Source organism: Myiozetetes cayanensis, unplaced genomic scaffold, assembly GCF_022539395.1.
Source record: "Myiozetetes cayanensis isolate MyiCay16 unplaced genomic scaffold, myiCay2020 scf9, whole genome shotgun sequence".
Classification (NCBI taxonomy): domain Eukaryota; kingdom Metazoa; phylum Chordata; class Aves; order Passeriformes; family Tyrannidae; genus Myiozetetes; species Myiozetetes cayanensis.
Genome location: NW_026088185.1, coordinates 2,139,258 through 2,154,642, shown reverse-complemented (window position 1 = coordinate 2,154,642; position 15,385 = coordinate 2,139,258). Strand labels below are relative to the sequence as shown.

General features: G+C 42.9%; 1 protein-coding gene across 9 annotated transcripts in view; it reads right to left on the bottom strand.

The window, feature by feature from the left end:
* The window catches only part of PCNT (pericentrin), a 67,130-nt gene that overhangs the window by 44,588 nt on the left and 7,157 nt on the right, over positions 1–15,385 (bottom strand). For 3 of the 9 annotated variants that reach the window (XM_050339342.1, XM_050339343.1, XM_050339345.1), the window contains exons 5-19: positions 15,141–15,284; positions 13,354–13,518; positions 10,250–12,724; positions 10,072–10,164; positions 9,652–9,828; positions 8,475–8,730; positions 6,782–6,840; positions 6,486–6,660; positions 5,770–5,906; positions 5,143–5,254; positions 4,166–4,198; positions 2,490–2,754; positions 2,130–2,217; positions 1,393–1,609; positions 252–490 (exon numbers count right to left, since the gene is read on the bottom strand). In XM_050339342.1, the coding sequence (XP_050195299.1) occupies positions 252–490; positions 1,393–1,609; positions 2,130–2,217; positions 2,490–2,754; positions 4,166–4,198; positions 5,143–5,254; positions 5,770–5,906; positions 6,486–6,660; positions 6,782–6,840; positions 8,475–8,730; positions 9,652–9,828; positions 10,072–10,164; positions 10,250–12,724; positions 13,354–13,518; positions 15,141–15,284 (4,635 nt within the window). The remainder of the gene's footprint in view (positions 1–251; positions 491–1,392; positions 1,610–2,129; positions 2,218–2,489; positions 2,755–4,165; positions 4,199–5,142; positions 5,255–5,769; positions 5,907–6,485; positions 6,661–6,781; positions 6,841–8,474; positions 8,731–9,651; positions 9,829–10,071; positions 10,165–10,249; positions 12,725–13,353; positions 13,519–15,140; positions 15,285–15,385) is intronic. The other 6 variants (XM_050339348.1, XM_050339341.1, XM_050339346.1 and 3 more) reach the window with 5 other exon arrangements.

Sequence of the window (15,385 nt, the reverse complement as noted above, 5' to 3'; positions counted from 1 at the left end):
TGATTTAACGGGTAAGAGGGACAGTACCAGGTAGGATTCTCTCAGCTCTAAGACTGAACAGGAAGGTACAAGAGCTACACCAAAACAGACTTGTATTCCAACATTTGTGTGTATCCAGGCAAGTCCATTTAGAGCTGAAGTCACTGTCCCTAACCCAGGGACATTTCAAGGCAAGTCCTGCCTCTGCCTCCCCCTTGGCCTTCCCAAAAGATCTGAGCTCGCCCAACTCTACACCTGCAACACAAATTAACCTTTTCCATTTCTTCTTTCAGATGCTTCTCGTTCTGCTCAGAAAAACCCTTCTGCTTTGCCATCTCCTCCTTCAAGTGCCTTATTTCCTCTGAAAGCTCTGCAATTCGCTGTTTCTCAGAGCTGAGGAGGGAGAGCTTGGCTTTGTGCTCCTCCTCCAGCACAGACACTCGCTCGGCCACCTCCATTTCCACCTGGCGCGCTGCGTCGTGAGCGCTCTGGAGACGCAGTTTGGTGATCTCTGGAATGAAAAAAAGGCATTAAAAAAAAAAAAAAAGAGTAAAATAAAAACCCCAACCAAACAGTAAAATGACATTCTGGGATTTATTTTATTTTAACAGATCCCGTTAAGGCACAGAAATAAAGTTGAATGTTGTCAGCTTCAGTCAGGTTAACTACAGGACGACAAGAATCCCTTATCGGGATGATTTTGTACTCTGTGCCATTCTATCACCACCTTTGGAATTTATCAGTATCAACACACACAGAACAATCATAAAAACTGTGGCTGGTCCTCCCTCCTTATCTGCAACAGCCAGAGGAGTTGATTTTCTTTCTGGGCAACATAATAGTAGATTTATGGAAGTTTCATCTCCTCTTTTGCATGTACTATTTACATAAAGCATTTCCCCAAAAATCAGATGGGATAAATCTCTAAACGTTCTGATTCAAGCAGTTTTGACATACTGTCTAGTATTACAAATAAATAATTAAAGGTAAGAAATACAACTGCACATTAAAAAAACTGCACTGTACTGATCCTTTCAACCAACATACAGTTGGATTATAGTTATAACAACATGTGTTAATCAGCTAACTGGAAATTATGGATTTTAAATCCAAGTGTTTGTGTGACAGTGCCCTTCTAGGCATCAAAAATGGAAACCTGATCCTTTTAGCAACTGCTCCACAGTTTTAGCAGTTTTTACTACAGAATGAACAACTTCAGGTCACCACACCTTTGGAAGTACAACTCAACATGCCCATAAAGTGCTCGATGACAGAGCTTAACATATGGCGAGTGTTCCCTATAATTAAGAATAAAATAACAAATTGAGAACTTCAGATAAGTCTGCTTAAAGAAAAATACACGCCACACAAGCAGCTTACCATTTTCCTTCCCACTCTGTCAGACCATCCTACCTTTAAAATGTTCTTCTGAAAGCTGGGCACGGAGCTGCTCAAGTTCTAAACAGTGTTTTCTCTTCATCGCCTCAATTTCTGTTATGCATTTGTCTGACAGATCCATCTTCATTTTCATCAGGTCCTCTTTATACTGAAGTGCAAGGGAGGATCTTAAGGAATCCAATTCATGCCTGTGTTGTTCTTTAAGCTGTAGCTGCAGACAGGCAAGTTCTTCCTACATAAGGGTTGGGAAGAGATCTTTAGCTTGCAAGAAACCATGATGACAATCTTTCAATCAGAGGAAGGAAAATTCCTTTTTGAAACTCTCAGACAACTTGAAACAAGTTGAGCAAAGATGTCGAGATCTTAAATTACAACAAGGTGCATGAAAATAGGTGCATAAACGAGAGAGGGACCAAGGTAGCATCTTGGCTTGAAGAGAACAGACAGCAAGGAAAGGTACAATTACCACCAGGACTATAGAGAAGAGAAACAACCAATCTGCACTTGTGCAGAAGAGCTTTGCTAAGTTCCTTACAAGTCACAGGATAAGACACACAATTACAGAACACTCTTTCATCTGTTCTGCTGGGCTGAGAACTATTTTAAGTCAATAAGATATACTTGTCAAAAATAATTAAACCTTAGTAAATGTCTGAAATGAATTAACTCTTTGTAAGAGCTAGGAATTAGACACCAATGTTAACACAGGTCACGCAGCGAACAACAGAACTTTCAGCATATCAGAATCCTACCTGATGTTGTTCTCGCTGCTGATTCAGTTGATCAAGTGCAACCCTTCTCTCTTTGTCAGTAATCTCTTCAAAAACTGCGACAGAGGAACTGAGAAAAGGGTTTTAAAGTTTTTAAGATTGTAACATGTCCTGAATTGAGTTAAATGAACTTGATGACTAGCAGGGTACCACTGAAAGCAGGCAAAGAGCAACTACAACAACTGCTCAGGACTGGGCCCTCATCACACCCATCACTAGGTTTTTAACTACCTAATGCTCCATCTCAGTATGTTTAGATGCCAACATCCTCTTTTGCATTTACAAAAATAAAATGGAAGCATGCTCTCATAGCATGGGATGAAAGGAAAAGGAAGAGATCACCTGATGTCCCCTGCTTGATCTTGACTCATTTCCAACTCTGACAGTGAATAGTCCTTCAGTTCTTGCAGTCTCTGATGCAACAAAGCCAATTCTTCTCTGTAGTTTTCTTCAGCAACTCTTAACTTCTCCTCAAAATAAAGCCTCAGTTGTTCCAGTTGAGCTTCATGCTCGCTGTTCCTTTGCTGACGCTGCTGTTCAAACTCTTGTTTTAAACACTCTATTTCTTTCACCTGCGATGCACGAGCCAGGAGCTGCTCTTTCAGTTCTGGAATGGAGGCAAAAACCAACACAGTCACTAAGAACACATTTTTAGGCCAAGTAATTCTGTGAAGATCAGATTTAGTTGCCAAGAGTTGTGGTTTAGGAACGGCATCCCCCAATTTAGTACTCCCACTAAAGAGACCGTGAGCTGCTCCCCTCCCCTCCCTCTATGATGTGAGGCTCAAAGGGGTGTGATCATGGGTTGAGATCAGAACAATTTGCTGGAAACAGCAGTGAGCTAAGAAAACAGCAACAGCAACAATATTAAAAACAAAAGTGTACAAAGGAGAGGATGATTCACACGGAAAACATGTTCACGGTGGACCTGGGGTGACGATGGAACAAATAAAACAAAAATAAAATCAATTCTGGGTTCCTTGACTGATGGTTTGGCTGCCCATCCTGTGCTCAAACAGCAGCTGAACTCACTGAATTAAAAAACAAGCGTCCAACAAAGCAGGAATGCAGCAGAAAGCAGCTCTCAAAGGCTGGTTCAGCAAGCTGCCCTCCTTCAGGGAGTGAGGACAATGGCCAGCACTGCAGCCTATTCAACAGCCCTCTGAGAGCTTCTTCCCCACCTTCTGTATTAAAGCAGCAGTAACACAGCAGGAAGTTAAAAGGTGGGGGGGGAAAAAAGGACAAAAGCCATGAGAAAGAGTTTTCCAGATAGCTGAATCCCCAAAGAATCAACTGAAGAGGGAAATGCATTTCAGGAAGAAAGAACTTGGTGAAGTTCTTTAAAAAGAAAGGACTTGTATGGAGAAAAGCAGCTGCTTATGTTACACAAGAAGAGAAACTTTAGAAACACTGATGGAAACAGGGGATGCCATCCAGGAGCAACACAGCTGACTGTCACACTGTGGTTTTTTGTAGCAAACCAGAAAATGAACACTTGGCACGACAAAATCCTCACCATGAACATTCAAACAGAAAGAGTAAGAGAAGAAACAAGCGTTCAAGGCCAGGTTGGACCTGAGCAACCTGGTGCTCACAGATCACAAGATGATCTTTAAAGGTCCTTTCCAACACAAACCACTCCATCATTCCATGAAGCAAGTCCATGGTTCAGCCCTGCTTCCAAAGGGAGCAGTGGAAGGTGGAATCAAGTGGCAGGAAGGGACTGGTAACACCATCAGTGAGACAGGTAAGGGAAGGCCAATCTGCTGGTTTTGCCTAACCAGCAAAGTCTACTGGCACAAAATTAACCCCCTCCAAAAAAAGTGTTTAAACAGCTTTGAACTGGCATTTTATTCTCACATCAGAGCGGTAATCCATGATCCAGCTGCTGTCATTTGAATCCACCACCAGGAGTCCCCCATCAATCCAAGTGCATTGTCAAATGATCACTCAAGTGAAGAACAGCAGAGCAAAACAAACACCTTTAAGATCTCACACACCAAAAGAGAGATCCTCACCTGGACCACAGGCCTGCATTCTGGTCTCACCATCTTCAAGTAAGATGAAGAAACAGAAAGCGTCCAAAGAATGGGAATGTGAGTGATTAGAAACATGGAAAGACATTTGAAAGGTTAAAGATTAGGGCTACAGAGAAGAAATATTCCAGTAAATACTATAAAGTGCTATGTGCTATAATTCTGTAAAATCAAAATAAAAAGTTATGAAATAGTCAAGTCTGGCTAGATAGAAATTTATTTAACGTATGACCAAACAAAAAATATCCTTACAAAATGCTATTTACCTCAAAAGCTATTTACAGTTATATTGTTCAGAAAATCTGAAACTGTATTTGAAGCACATCACATGTGCCTTCTGTTTTAACTACCCCAGCAGAAGTCAAGAACCTCATGTCACAGTCTCAACACAAGGTGAACAGAGTCAAGGTTAACTCATGGTCTCTGAGGTTTTTATTTTTCCAAAAGTTCTTTTATGAATTACACATCTCTTTGTGCACACACATCTGAGACGTGTTCAACTTCATTTCAACCAAAAATGTGTCACTTCCAATCACTACACTGCAAAACTGGCTGTTTTATTTAATACACCTGCATCTTGAAGCAGAAATACAAACAGGAGCGTGTTATATTGCACTGACCAGATCCTCTCCAGTTTTTAACTACATCATACCTGATTTGACACTGCAATGAAAAATGTTTGGTTTTCACTGAAGATTTTTATAGTGTGCAGGAAGGGAGTGGGAAGCGAAAGGAGAACCACAGGAGCAAGCTTTTCCCCCTCAGCTTTTTGACACTGCAGAACCTGTCATCTGGCACCGACTCACCTCTCGCTCCAGGAACAGATTGTTGGGGTACAACTCATCCACTGTGGCCTACCTGTGTGTCTCTGGCACATATTTAGCAGAGTTTTGTGTCAATGACTTGTACTTCTGAGTGAGGAAGAGGCAAAAGATAAAACGTGCCAGTTCTGAACATACCACTCAGCTCCTGCCGGTTCGCTCGGGTGCTGTCGAGCTGAGCCCAAAGCTGCCGGATTTCTTCTTGTGACTGAGCCTTGAGCTGTTCGTGCTTGACCTGAAGCTGGTCCAGCTACAGAAAACATGTTAAAAAAAAAAACAAACCACAACTTTTGAAACAATTTTGTCCTAATTGCTTGTTTTATATGCAACAGGCACTTCTGTCAGAAATAGGTGGAAACACTGAGTGACAAGCAGACTCTCCTGACAGTATCATGCACTGAGTAGCACTTAACTGTTCCACCCACTCCCCTGAGAGGGAGGGATTTGATGCCCTATTTATCTTCACTGGCAAAAAATAAAGCATTAGCTAGATAAAAGCACGACATGAGAACGAGGAAATTAACTATATAAATACAGAGGGAGAGACAGCACCTAATGGCCCCAAAGGCAATTGCATTCCAAAGGTTTTGAACTCCTGTGGAAGCTCAGAGGATTTACCTGCCTCATGAGATGCATTTTAGTTTTTCAATAACATCCCTAAATACAAACAGATCACCCAAATGATACATATATATATATATGGTCTAGTTTTTGTTATGCACAGAGTACTCAACCACTCTAAACAACTAAAGAAATGTAATTTACCTCCTTCTGAAGATTCTGTTCTTTCTCTTGGCTCTTCATCTTCATCTCTTCTAGGACATGGTTATGCTCAGCCTGCAGCTGTTCTTGTAATTTTGTAATGGTTAACTGGTGCTGCCTCTCCAGTTCTAGACATTTTACTAAAATTAAAAATGAGTTCTGTTACTCCACCATCCTCGTTAATGAATAACCTGTACAACTTGTGTGCCACAAAAATAGACATGTACATCTGTAGCTTACAGGGGATCACAGAAATAATTGAATAGCAAAGTATTTGCAGGTCAAACATTTCCACACAGTGCTTCCCAGTTCTCTGCATCCCACACTGTTGACCAAGAGACAGCCAGCTTTTGAAACTTTCGTTTCATTGAGCTTTAACTATTCACAAACCAAACATGATTTTTTGTCAGAAGAAGCTTCTATTAATGCTAATCAGAATATTGATTAATCCAGAAACTGTCAAAACTGGTTTCCAGCTGGAAGCAAAACAGTTCTGTATGTTTCCACCTCATATTCTGTGGAAGACAGAATGCAACAATGCTATCAAGGTTTTGAAAAACTTTTCATTTACAACCTATTTTCTAGACAGTCATGCCACCATCCCAGCTTTTAAGTAACAGTAGATGCATATATCTTGTATCTACTTTTATACATGTTGCAAAACACACAACTGTGCCACTGTTCAGTAAAACAACTGCTTCCCAGACCACGGTACTTACTTTTAGACTGTTCATTCTCAACAGAAAGAAGCCCCAGCTCTGCTCTGACTTTTTCTAAATCCATTTCCAGAGATTTCTGCAGGTCCATCATCTCAGTCTGATGTTTTTCACATAGCTCTTCACACATGTTTTTTAAACGTGTGTCAGACTCCAATTCCCAGTCTCTTTTGAGGATCTAAGAGAGTAAGACAACATTTTCCCTTTACAATAAATGTGCAGCAGATATGGGACTTGTACCAGATCTTGTTTTCTGAAAGGAGTTTTACTGTTTCTCATAGAAAGAACAGAATTTGTACCTCTAGAGCCTGGATATGCATCTCTTCCATCTCCAATTCTATTTTCTTTCTCTGGTCAACTGCGAAATAAAATACTTATTAACAAATTTACATAAAATGTTACGGTTAAATGATCAGTAGAAATATGATGAGATTACAATTTTCAACATCAAACTCAGGACTTAAACAGCAGGGTAAGGTGCTGGGTTCTATCCAAACCTGCTGTTGTGTTATACCCCAGTAACTCACTTTCATTTTAGAAAACAAGCACCCAGCAGTTACAGCTGCAAAGACAACTCAGAAGGCAAAGGTCAGCTTAGTTAGCAGAGCCTGCTTAGCTCTACAGAGAACAGGTTACTAAAAGAAACTAAAATCCTAGAGATAGGAATGCAGTGATGCCATTTAGCGTTTCCCTGCACGTCACTACGATCACAGAACCATCTCCAGGGACACAGCAGGAGTAGCAGGTAGGAAACATCAAATTCCTTCTATGAATGCCCAGGAAACAAATTGCAAGACAGATGCCATCATCTGCTCGGTGATCACTGACAACCAATGGTTTCTTCCCCCCCAGCTTCTCCCCAGATTCAAAAGGCACATCAACAGCACTGACACCAAGAACTGCATCCAGACCTCCTCCTGCTCCCAAACCCCACTGTGCCATCAGTTCACTGCACGGTGGTAACAAATGCTTTCCTGCTCTTACGTCAAAAACAAACAGCCCTAAAAAGAAATGTTCTCATCCTCTTAGGGAAAGACAACTAAAGGAATGGGTCCTAAACCTTATTTCAGAGCTCAGAGGGGTGTGATCAGCAGCACAGTCTAGCTGGAGGCCTGCAGGTAGCAGTAAACCCCGTGGATCCATCTGGATACGAGGGAAGACTTTACTGTGAGGGTGACAGAGCCCTGGCATAGGCTAATCAGAGAGACTGTAGATTCTTCCTCTCTGGAGACACTCAGACCATGCCTGGACATTATCCCGTGCAAACTGCTCTAGGAGGGGTTTGGACCTGATGATCTCCAGAGGGCACTTCCAACCCCAACCAGCCCGTGACTCTGTGCAGTTCTCCTGTGAAGTGCTGCAAGACTCATCTTTCTCCAGGAAATTCCTCAAGCTCTGCCATGCAGGTCAGAAACAGTCTCCTGACCTGGAAAGAGGCAAATTTCCCCAACAATGCCAAGAGAGTCATCAGCAGGCCTTCAGTGCTGCCAAGTGCAGCTTTCCTCATGCTGATATGAAACAGGTCCCAAAGGGCACCCAGCTACAGGCTCCCACTGAGCCTTTCGGTTCCTGACTCCTTTATCCTCCTTTTGAAACCACTGAGAGGGCAAGGAAGCTTTCTCAGAAAGACAATGGTAGTACTGACATAGAGCAAGAAAACCCCAAAAGAAACATAAGGGGTAAGAGCTCTGCTCTTGGCACTGATTTAGTTCTTTTTGAGAGCTTGGTCCAACGCCTCCTGAAAGCAACTGGTTCAGTGTAGCACTAATTTACAGATGTAACAGCAAAACGCCCGTACAGATGAAGAAAAGCTAAAAACTTGGGTCTACACAACTTTATTTTCCCACGTAAAACACACACCCTTGCACAGGGCAGTCCAACCTCTGTCTCTACTCAAGGCAGCACCAGCTGTCACTCAAAGGGCAGCTCTGCACCAAGTCAGCAATCTGTGCAGGGAGAAAATACCAGCCCACTATTCCCCGATTTTAATACCTAGTTCTTGCTGGTGCTTTGACTTGAGGTCTTCTTTCTCCTTCAGACACTGCTCCCTGACCTTCTCCCACTCCAGCTGATGGCGGCTCTGCAGGATGGCCACCTCCTGAGCGCGTTTGTCGTTGAGCATCTCCCGCAGCTCCACGAGCGCCGTCTCCTTCTCCTTCCTCAGGTTTGACTGCGTCAGCTCCAGCTGGGAGGTGTGCATGTTGTTCAGGGTCAGGCGTAAAGCTTCCAGTTCCAGGCTGTGCAGTGTCTGGGATGGAGGGGAAAAAAAAAAAGGAGGGTTTCTCCCTCCCCTCTGATGAAACTTTCCTGACCAGTTTCAACTTTCAACACAGTTGAGTTTTGCCTTTGTGTACTTGGAAAGTGTTTCTTTGTGGTAGAGACCCTTAAAGGAACACTTAAAAAACAAGCCAAATTTTGTCACACACCAGCTCACCCCAACCCTTCACTGCCTATTTAAAAAAATCCCTTATATTTGTTACTGCTTATAATTTGTAAAAAAAAAAAAAAAAGTAAAATTCTGAAGTAATATTGGAAAAGTAGAAATAAAATTCACCACACTTCACTAAAAAAAAAAAAAAAAAAAAGTGGAGAATACCCACTTTTGGCAGCTAAAACAGACTGACCAAACTTCTCAATTCTTAACCTAACCAGCATACCAACACCTTGTAATACACCTAAAACTGGGCATATTCTTTCCATTTCCACTTTGCCTTTACTGGAAGTGTTAAAAAAGGCCCAGCAAATACTTAGAGGAAAAAGTCAGGTTTTCAGACTTCAGATGCAAGAAAGCACTCCTGATTACACAAGTGGAATAGTTAAAGAGTGGGAGGGGCTTAGTATTTTTCATAAATTCACTTGTTAAACTTACCGAGACACGAAAAAGCACACAGTTGTTTTTCTTCCTTAAGCCCATCAATTTAAACCATTAAGTTTTGTTCAGAATTAACGTTAAAATACAACTGGAGTGAGGACCCTGGAGAACTCCCCTAGGAAACATCTAAACCACCCACCAAGAGACAACCCCTCTTTCTTCAGTGGCAGCACTACATGAAAGAGCACAGGCAATTCCCACAAAAATTAAGGAGAAGGCTCCTTGATTTCCATGCCTGCTGGAGATCCTGGAGCCTCAGGTCAGCACCACAGTAATCACTGTGCTTCTTTCTTCTACCTGGGACTGGAGCTGAGCCTGCTCGTGCTCTGCTCTGTGTGTGGCTGCCATTTGCTGCCGAAGTTCATCCAGCAGGTGCCTCTGCTCTTCCCGCAGCTCAACACGGAGTTTCTCCATCTCCTCTTCGTGCCTGGCAGCCAGCAGAGAGATTTCACGATCGTGCTCCCGCTCGTGCACCTGCGGAGAAGGGGCAGATGAAAAGCTTTCTTCCAAGTGTGGTTGTTTAGCCCTTAACAACTGAACCAGAATTCTCCCCTCCTCCTGATCCCAAATCTTAAGACACCACAGAAAAAAAAAACCCGAAAAACAAAACAAAAACAAACAATTAATACATTTTTGCATCTCCAAAATGTTCACACCGGTTAAAGGACAATGAAAACGAGTTTATGTTTCCAAAATAAACCCAATTACAGCATTTACCTTTTTTATTATGGCAATCTCTTCCTTCCTTTTTTCTTCCAGCTTCTCCTGTTTTTCCACTTTATCTTTTATTTCAGCATTTAACTCTTCTACCTGAAAACAGGCATACAAACATTTGCAATGGCAACCTTAAGCATCACGAAATCCCACGAGTCCTGCGGTTATCAGGGTTTCCTACCTCTCTCTTGTGTGTCAAACTCACTTCAGTTAATTCAGCAAGGTGCTGAGTTGCCATTTTATCCATTTCCTCTTTGTAATGTTTCTCCACCTTGGACTGAGCCTCCTGGGCAGCCTGGAAGGACTCCTGCAAGCGAGCCTCGAGCTCCAAATAAGCCTCTTTCAAACAGGTGATTTCTTCAGTCAGCTGGCTCTTCTCCTCCCCGTGTTCAGTACTCTTTTCCTTTATTTCAGCAGTGAGTTTATGAATTTCTTGATTGCAAAGGTTTAACCTGTCCTCATAGCCCAGTCTTTCACACTCCTGTGCTTCTCTGAGGTTTTTCATTTCATCATTGAGTTCTTGTATGTTTTTCTCAAGGTCCTCAATGATGCCAGCATTCTCTGCTAGTGCTTCTTCTGCTTTCACCAATTCCCCCTCCACGGCAGACAACCTTTCTCCTAAGGCTGTTTTTTCCTTCAGTAGAAGTGCTAAATTTTGTTCCTTCTTATTGATTTCAGCTTTGAGCGACTCCTGCTCTTTCAGCAGCGCCTCCTCAGACACAGTTTTCTGACCGAGCAGCTCTGCTATTCTCTGGTTTTTTGCCTTCTGAGCATCGAGCTGGCTTTGCATCTGATCCCTCTGGCCTTGCAAAGCAGCCAGCTGGCGGCCAAAGAGAGACTGCACTTCGCTCGTCACGGAATCAGAAGCTGTTTTCTGTTCCTGGACGTCCTTCACTAATTGCTCCTGAGCTCGCAGCTGCACCATCAACGTTTCCCTTTCCTCCTGGAGGTCTTTCACCATTTCTTGCCAGAGAGAGGGTTTTGACACTTGTGCCGGAGACTCTACAGCACAGCGAGGCTGGCTTCCACCCTCACTCTGCTGCTTCACTAGAAGCATGAGTTTGCTCTCAAGTTCTTTCTCCTTCTCCGTTTTTTGAAGAAGTTCTTTTTCACAACAGATCCGCGCCGCGCGTTCCTCCTCCAGTTCTGCCTGCACGTGAGAGAGCTCAGACATTGCTTTTTCCCATTTTCCAACAGCTTCCTGGGCGTCCTGATAAGCTACCTTCAAGGCTGACTCCGTCTGATGGAGCTGCTCGATCAGCTTCCCACACCTCTCTGCTGAACACGCTGTCCCACCATCCTTTAGGTCACCGCGGTCTCTCAGTCTGTTTTCCTGCAGGCAGTTACCCGACACAAACGAAACAAACGCCTCTGCTCCCACCCCTTCAAAAGCCTCTTGAGCCAAACCACCAGGACATGTTCCCTCCTCCAGGCTAGAGTTCAATGGAGGAGACACAAACCCTGTGCTGGGTTCTAGAAGCGCGCTGTTGTCCAGCCCATACGTGCTGCATCTACCCTCCTCGATGGCACGGCCCTCTGAGGCGCTGGATGCAAAGGACTCCTCTGGAGTTCCCGTGGAAATGAGATATTTGGCCAGCACGCCTTCATCACCACTGAAAAGCCCCAGTTCTGACAAGAGCCCTTCAGACAGGTTCTCCCCTTTGCTGCTTTCATTATTCTCCATGGTCTCTGAATTCTTAACTTCTTCCAACTGATCCCTTGAGGAGCCACGCTGGAACTGCAGTTCTTCGTGCACCGGCTCATCTCCACCTTCCAACTGGTGTGGTTGGTCCCACATCTCCTCGAGCCCTGCTACCTGCAACTGTGACACCCCTGATAAAACTGGGGCTTCCCTCAATCTCATTAACTTTTCATCAGAGACAATCCCTTCGTCACGCTTTTGTCCTGCGTCCATGCTTTTTTCAGCCTCATGAAGTCGCTTTTCATTTAACTCCTGGATGAAAGAATTCAGTTTCTGGATCTCTTCATTCAAGGACTGCTTTTCTTGTTTATATCGTTGGGCTTCCTTAGCCTGCTCTTCTGCATCAGCAAGTTGACACTTAAGGACATCAATTAAATCCTTGTATTTGGTCTCAAGTTCAGATTTCTCTCTCTCAAAGTCCTCCTTTTGGTCTTCAAGTCTCTTCCTCAAATTTTCCTTATTAATTTCAGACTCCTGAAGACTAACATTTAAGTCAATTATTATGCCATTCAAACTCTGAACATGTTCTTCAGAATTCAAAGCACAGAGTTCTTCTTTTAACCGTTCCAGTTCGTTCTTGTATTTTAAAATGATTTCTCCTTCGTACGCCTGCCTGGCTTCTGCAACCTCCCTTCTGTAGCACTTCTCCAGCTTGTTCCTCAAGTCACCCAACTGCCTGCAAACATCCTCCTCGTGAATGGCTTTCAGCTCTTCAATGTGCTGCTGTTCTTTCACTTTGGACAAAGCTATCTCATTTTTTAACTCCGTTATTTCCGAGTCCCGCAGTGAAAGTGTTTGTTGTAGCACAGACAAGCCAAACCTTTCTGCTGCCAGTAGATCCTGAAGACTCTTAATATGTTGCTCTTTTTCTTCTATGCTTTTGTGTAGCTCTTCTGTTGCACCTTTCATATCCTCTTCCATCTGGGCAAGGAGATTTTCTTTATCTTTGGTATTCTTAAAAATAAAACATTACATATGAAATATGCCATTAAAACGTGACGTGATTTGAATTTCCTTAAGCCTCATGCTTTTAGTTTACCTTTCTGAATAATAATTACCTTCATGAATAATAATTAAGTGCAGGGTGTATCATTGGCCTACACAAGAGGATTTTTAAGCACAGAGATTGGAAAGTACCACTGAAAGCACCACCTTCAAATGTGGTAATAAAAATATCAAATTGCCTAAATGGCATGCCACTGACTGCAGAGAGAAGGGAAATAGTGGCTGTCTCCAACTTCAGCAATTTTAATTAAAAATAAAACAACATCAAGAGCTACAGACACCTCTCCACCTCACATCTGAGAAAAAAATACCTCCTATAAATAGGCAGGAATAAGCCAACAGAACAGCCATGCCAAATTTTGCCTTAAAAGTTTAGGGCTTCTATCCATGGCATTGCTGGTTACATTCCTAAAGGAGATCAGACCTTTTAAGCTGCTCCTTTAAATGTCAGTAACCACAAACCCTACAGATTTATTTCTAAAGAAGGAGACCTTTTTCATGATTACATCACTCCAGCAGCTCTGAGTTATCACCAAGTGGGAAATACACATTGTAAAGGAATCAGTGTCTGTTTTCACCTTTTGAGAAGACTCCAGCTGTACTTCCAGCTCATGTGCTTTCTGGCGCAGCGTCTCTAAGTGGGCATTTTGCTCTCTGAGACGATCCTGGAACAAGGACATTTGCTGCTGGGCTTCCAATCCCTCCTTCTTCCTGAGACTTTTACTCCTCAGCATCTCATTCACCTGAGCACGTAAAGGTACTCCCAGTCAGGAGAAAGTTTGTATCCAAACAACTCACGCACAAAACACCCTGCATTCATTTACTGCAGATTTGCCCTGTGCCTTCCGTTCTCAACAAATAAAAACCTCCCTAAAAACTCAGACAACGCTTGTCATGTTTTAGATGCTGTTACTTACTGTGAAGATGGTTCATCCCTATGATGAATTCTCTAATATTATGAACCCACACATCTAACATAACGAATTGTATTGAATTCCTCCAACATGAAGCAGAAATTCCAAGGGACTGGGCACACCAGTAAGAGGACGATGAACAAAACCAGTCTTCTCTGCAAAGGATTTACAGCTCATTACTAAAGGGTTTGGGGTTTCTTTTCCCTCTCTCCACATGCCTCCAAATGAAAACATTTCCACCGTAGGGGTAACATAAACTGTGTTTTACTCATTTTTAAAATGTTTTTCTGAAGATGTTGCTAAAGCCAAGAAATAATACCTGAGACAGTATTAGTGCTTTCACATATTATCAAAATTGACATGCTTCCACAAACAATGTGGAATACCCCCGGAATGATTTGGGGTATGCCCCAAGTGCTATTTAGAGGCTTTATCCTGGTCTTTCAATGGCTTATGCAGCAAATCCCAACAAACATCTGTAGAGTGACTTTCACTATTACCACCGTGTTGCAAATTAGAATTGCAAATAGGAAGCGGTATTTTTTTGTTATTTTACAAGATTTCATTCAGCAGACGATTTATTTTCCAGGGCATGAGCAACCCCTTCAAGATAATCCCTGAACTAAGAAGTCCCAGGTTTGCCTTTTTTAAATTTTTAAACCCCCCCTTCCCTTCCTATCCAGACATTTAAAGACATGTAATCCCACCTAGGGCAATTCTTATCCTGCAAACCTGACATGGTAAGTGTACAGAAATATTTCTCTTTGGTTTAGACTACAAGGCTCCAAAGACAATAAATATATGGATTCAGAGAGAACAGCCATTAGAACACTGAGCATCACCAAAACACAAAGCATTTAAAAAAAAAAAAAAAAAAGATTTTAAAGTAGGTGAAAGGTTGCAGTATCTCTCATTATCCGGGGATTACATCCACGATCAACTTGTTGCACTGAAGCAGGTTGTATGTGCCACAGGGGGTTGCCTGAACCATCTTCACGTTATTTTAAACCTCCAAGTCACATTACCTGAGCCCAGCAAGTTTCTGTCTAACAGCTGAGCTGTCCCAGGTGCCCAAGGATAAACTCTGAGATTTCTCTGGCAAGGGAAAAATGATCACATGCAAACCCGAGTTATTACAGCAATGGTTGTGCACAACCCCAAACCACCAACAATATCATGTGAAGTTCCCTAACAAGGGCTTAACTGATGGACAAGGGAGTGTAATGACTCCAAAAACATTACACAGTCAAGTGGAAAATATGAGGATATTTCCAGGACTTCTCCGGAAAAAAAACCAAAAACCTCCACCTCGCCCTGAAATCACTTTCACTGCTGTGCTACAAACTCAACTGTGAAGAGCTACGTGATCAGCTCACTGTGTTTCCACATCGCTGGTCCAAAGCTGTCCTCGCTCTCTCGGTAAGGGAGCACAGACTGCAGGAGAGGCACACCTGGTGTAACTGCAGCTGCAAACCACGGACCTGGCCGGCGACGCGCGAAGCCTCTTCCTGCAGGTCAGCCCGGTCCTCCTTCGCCTGCTGGAGGCAGCTCGTGAGCTTCCTGATGATTTCATTCTGCTCTTGGACAGCACTTTCCTACAGGGATCACCAGAAGTGCACTTTTGAAACTAAAATGCTCCTGGCATATTTTGGAACCAAGTGAGTTTTCTTCAAGCACAGCTTTGTTTTAACAAACT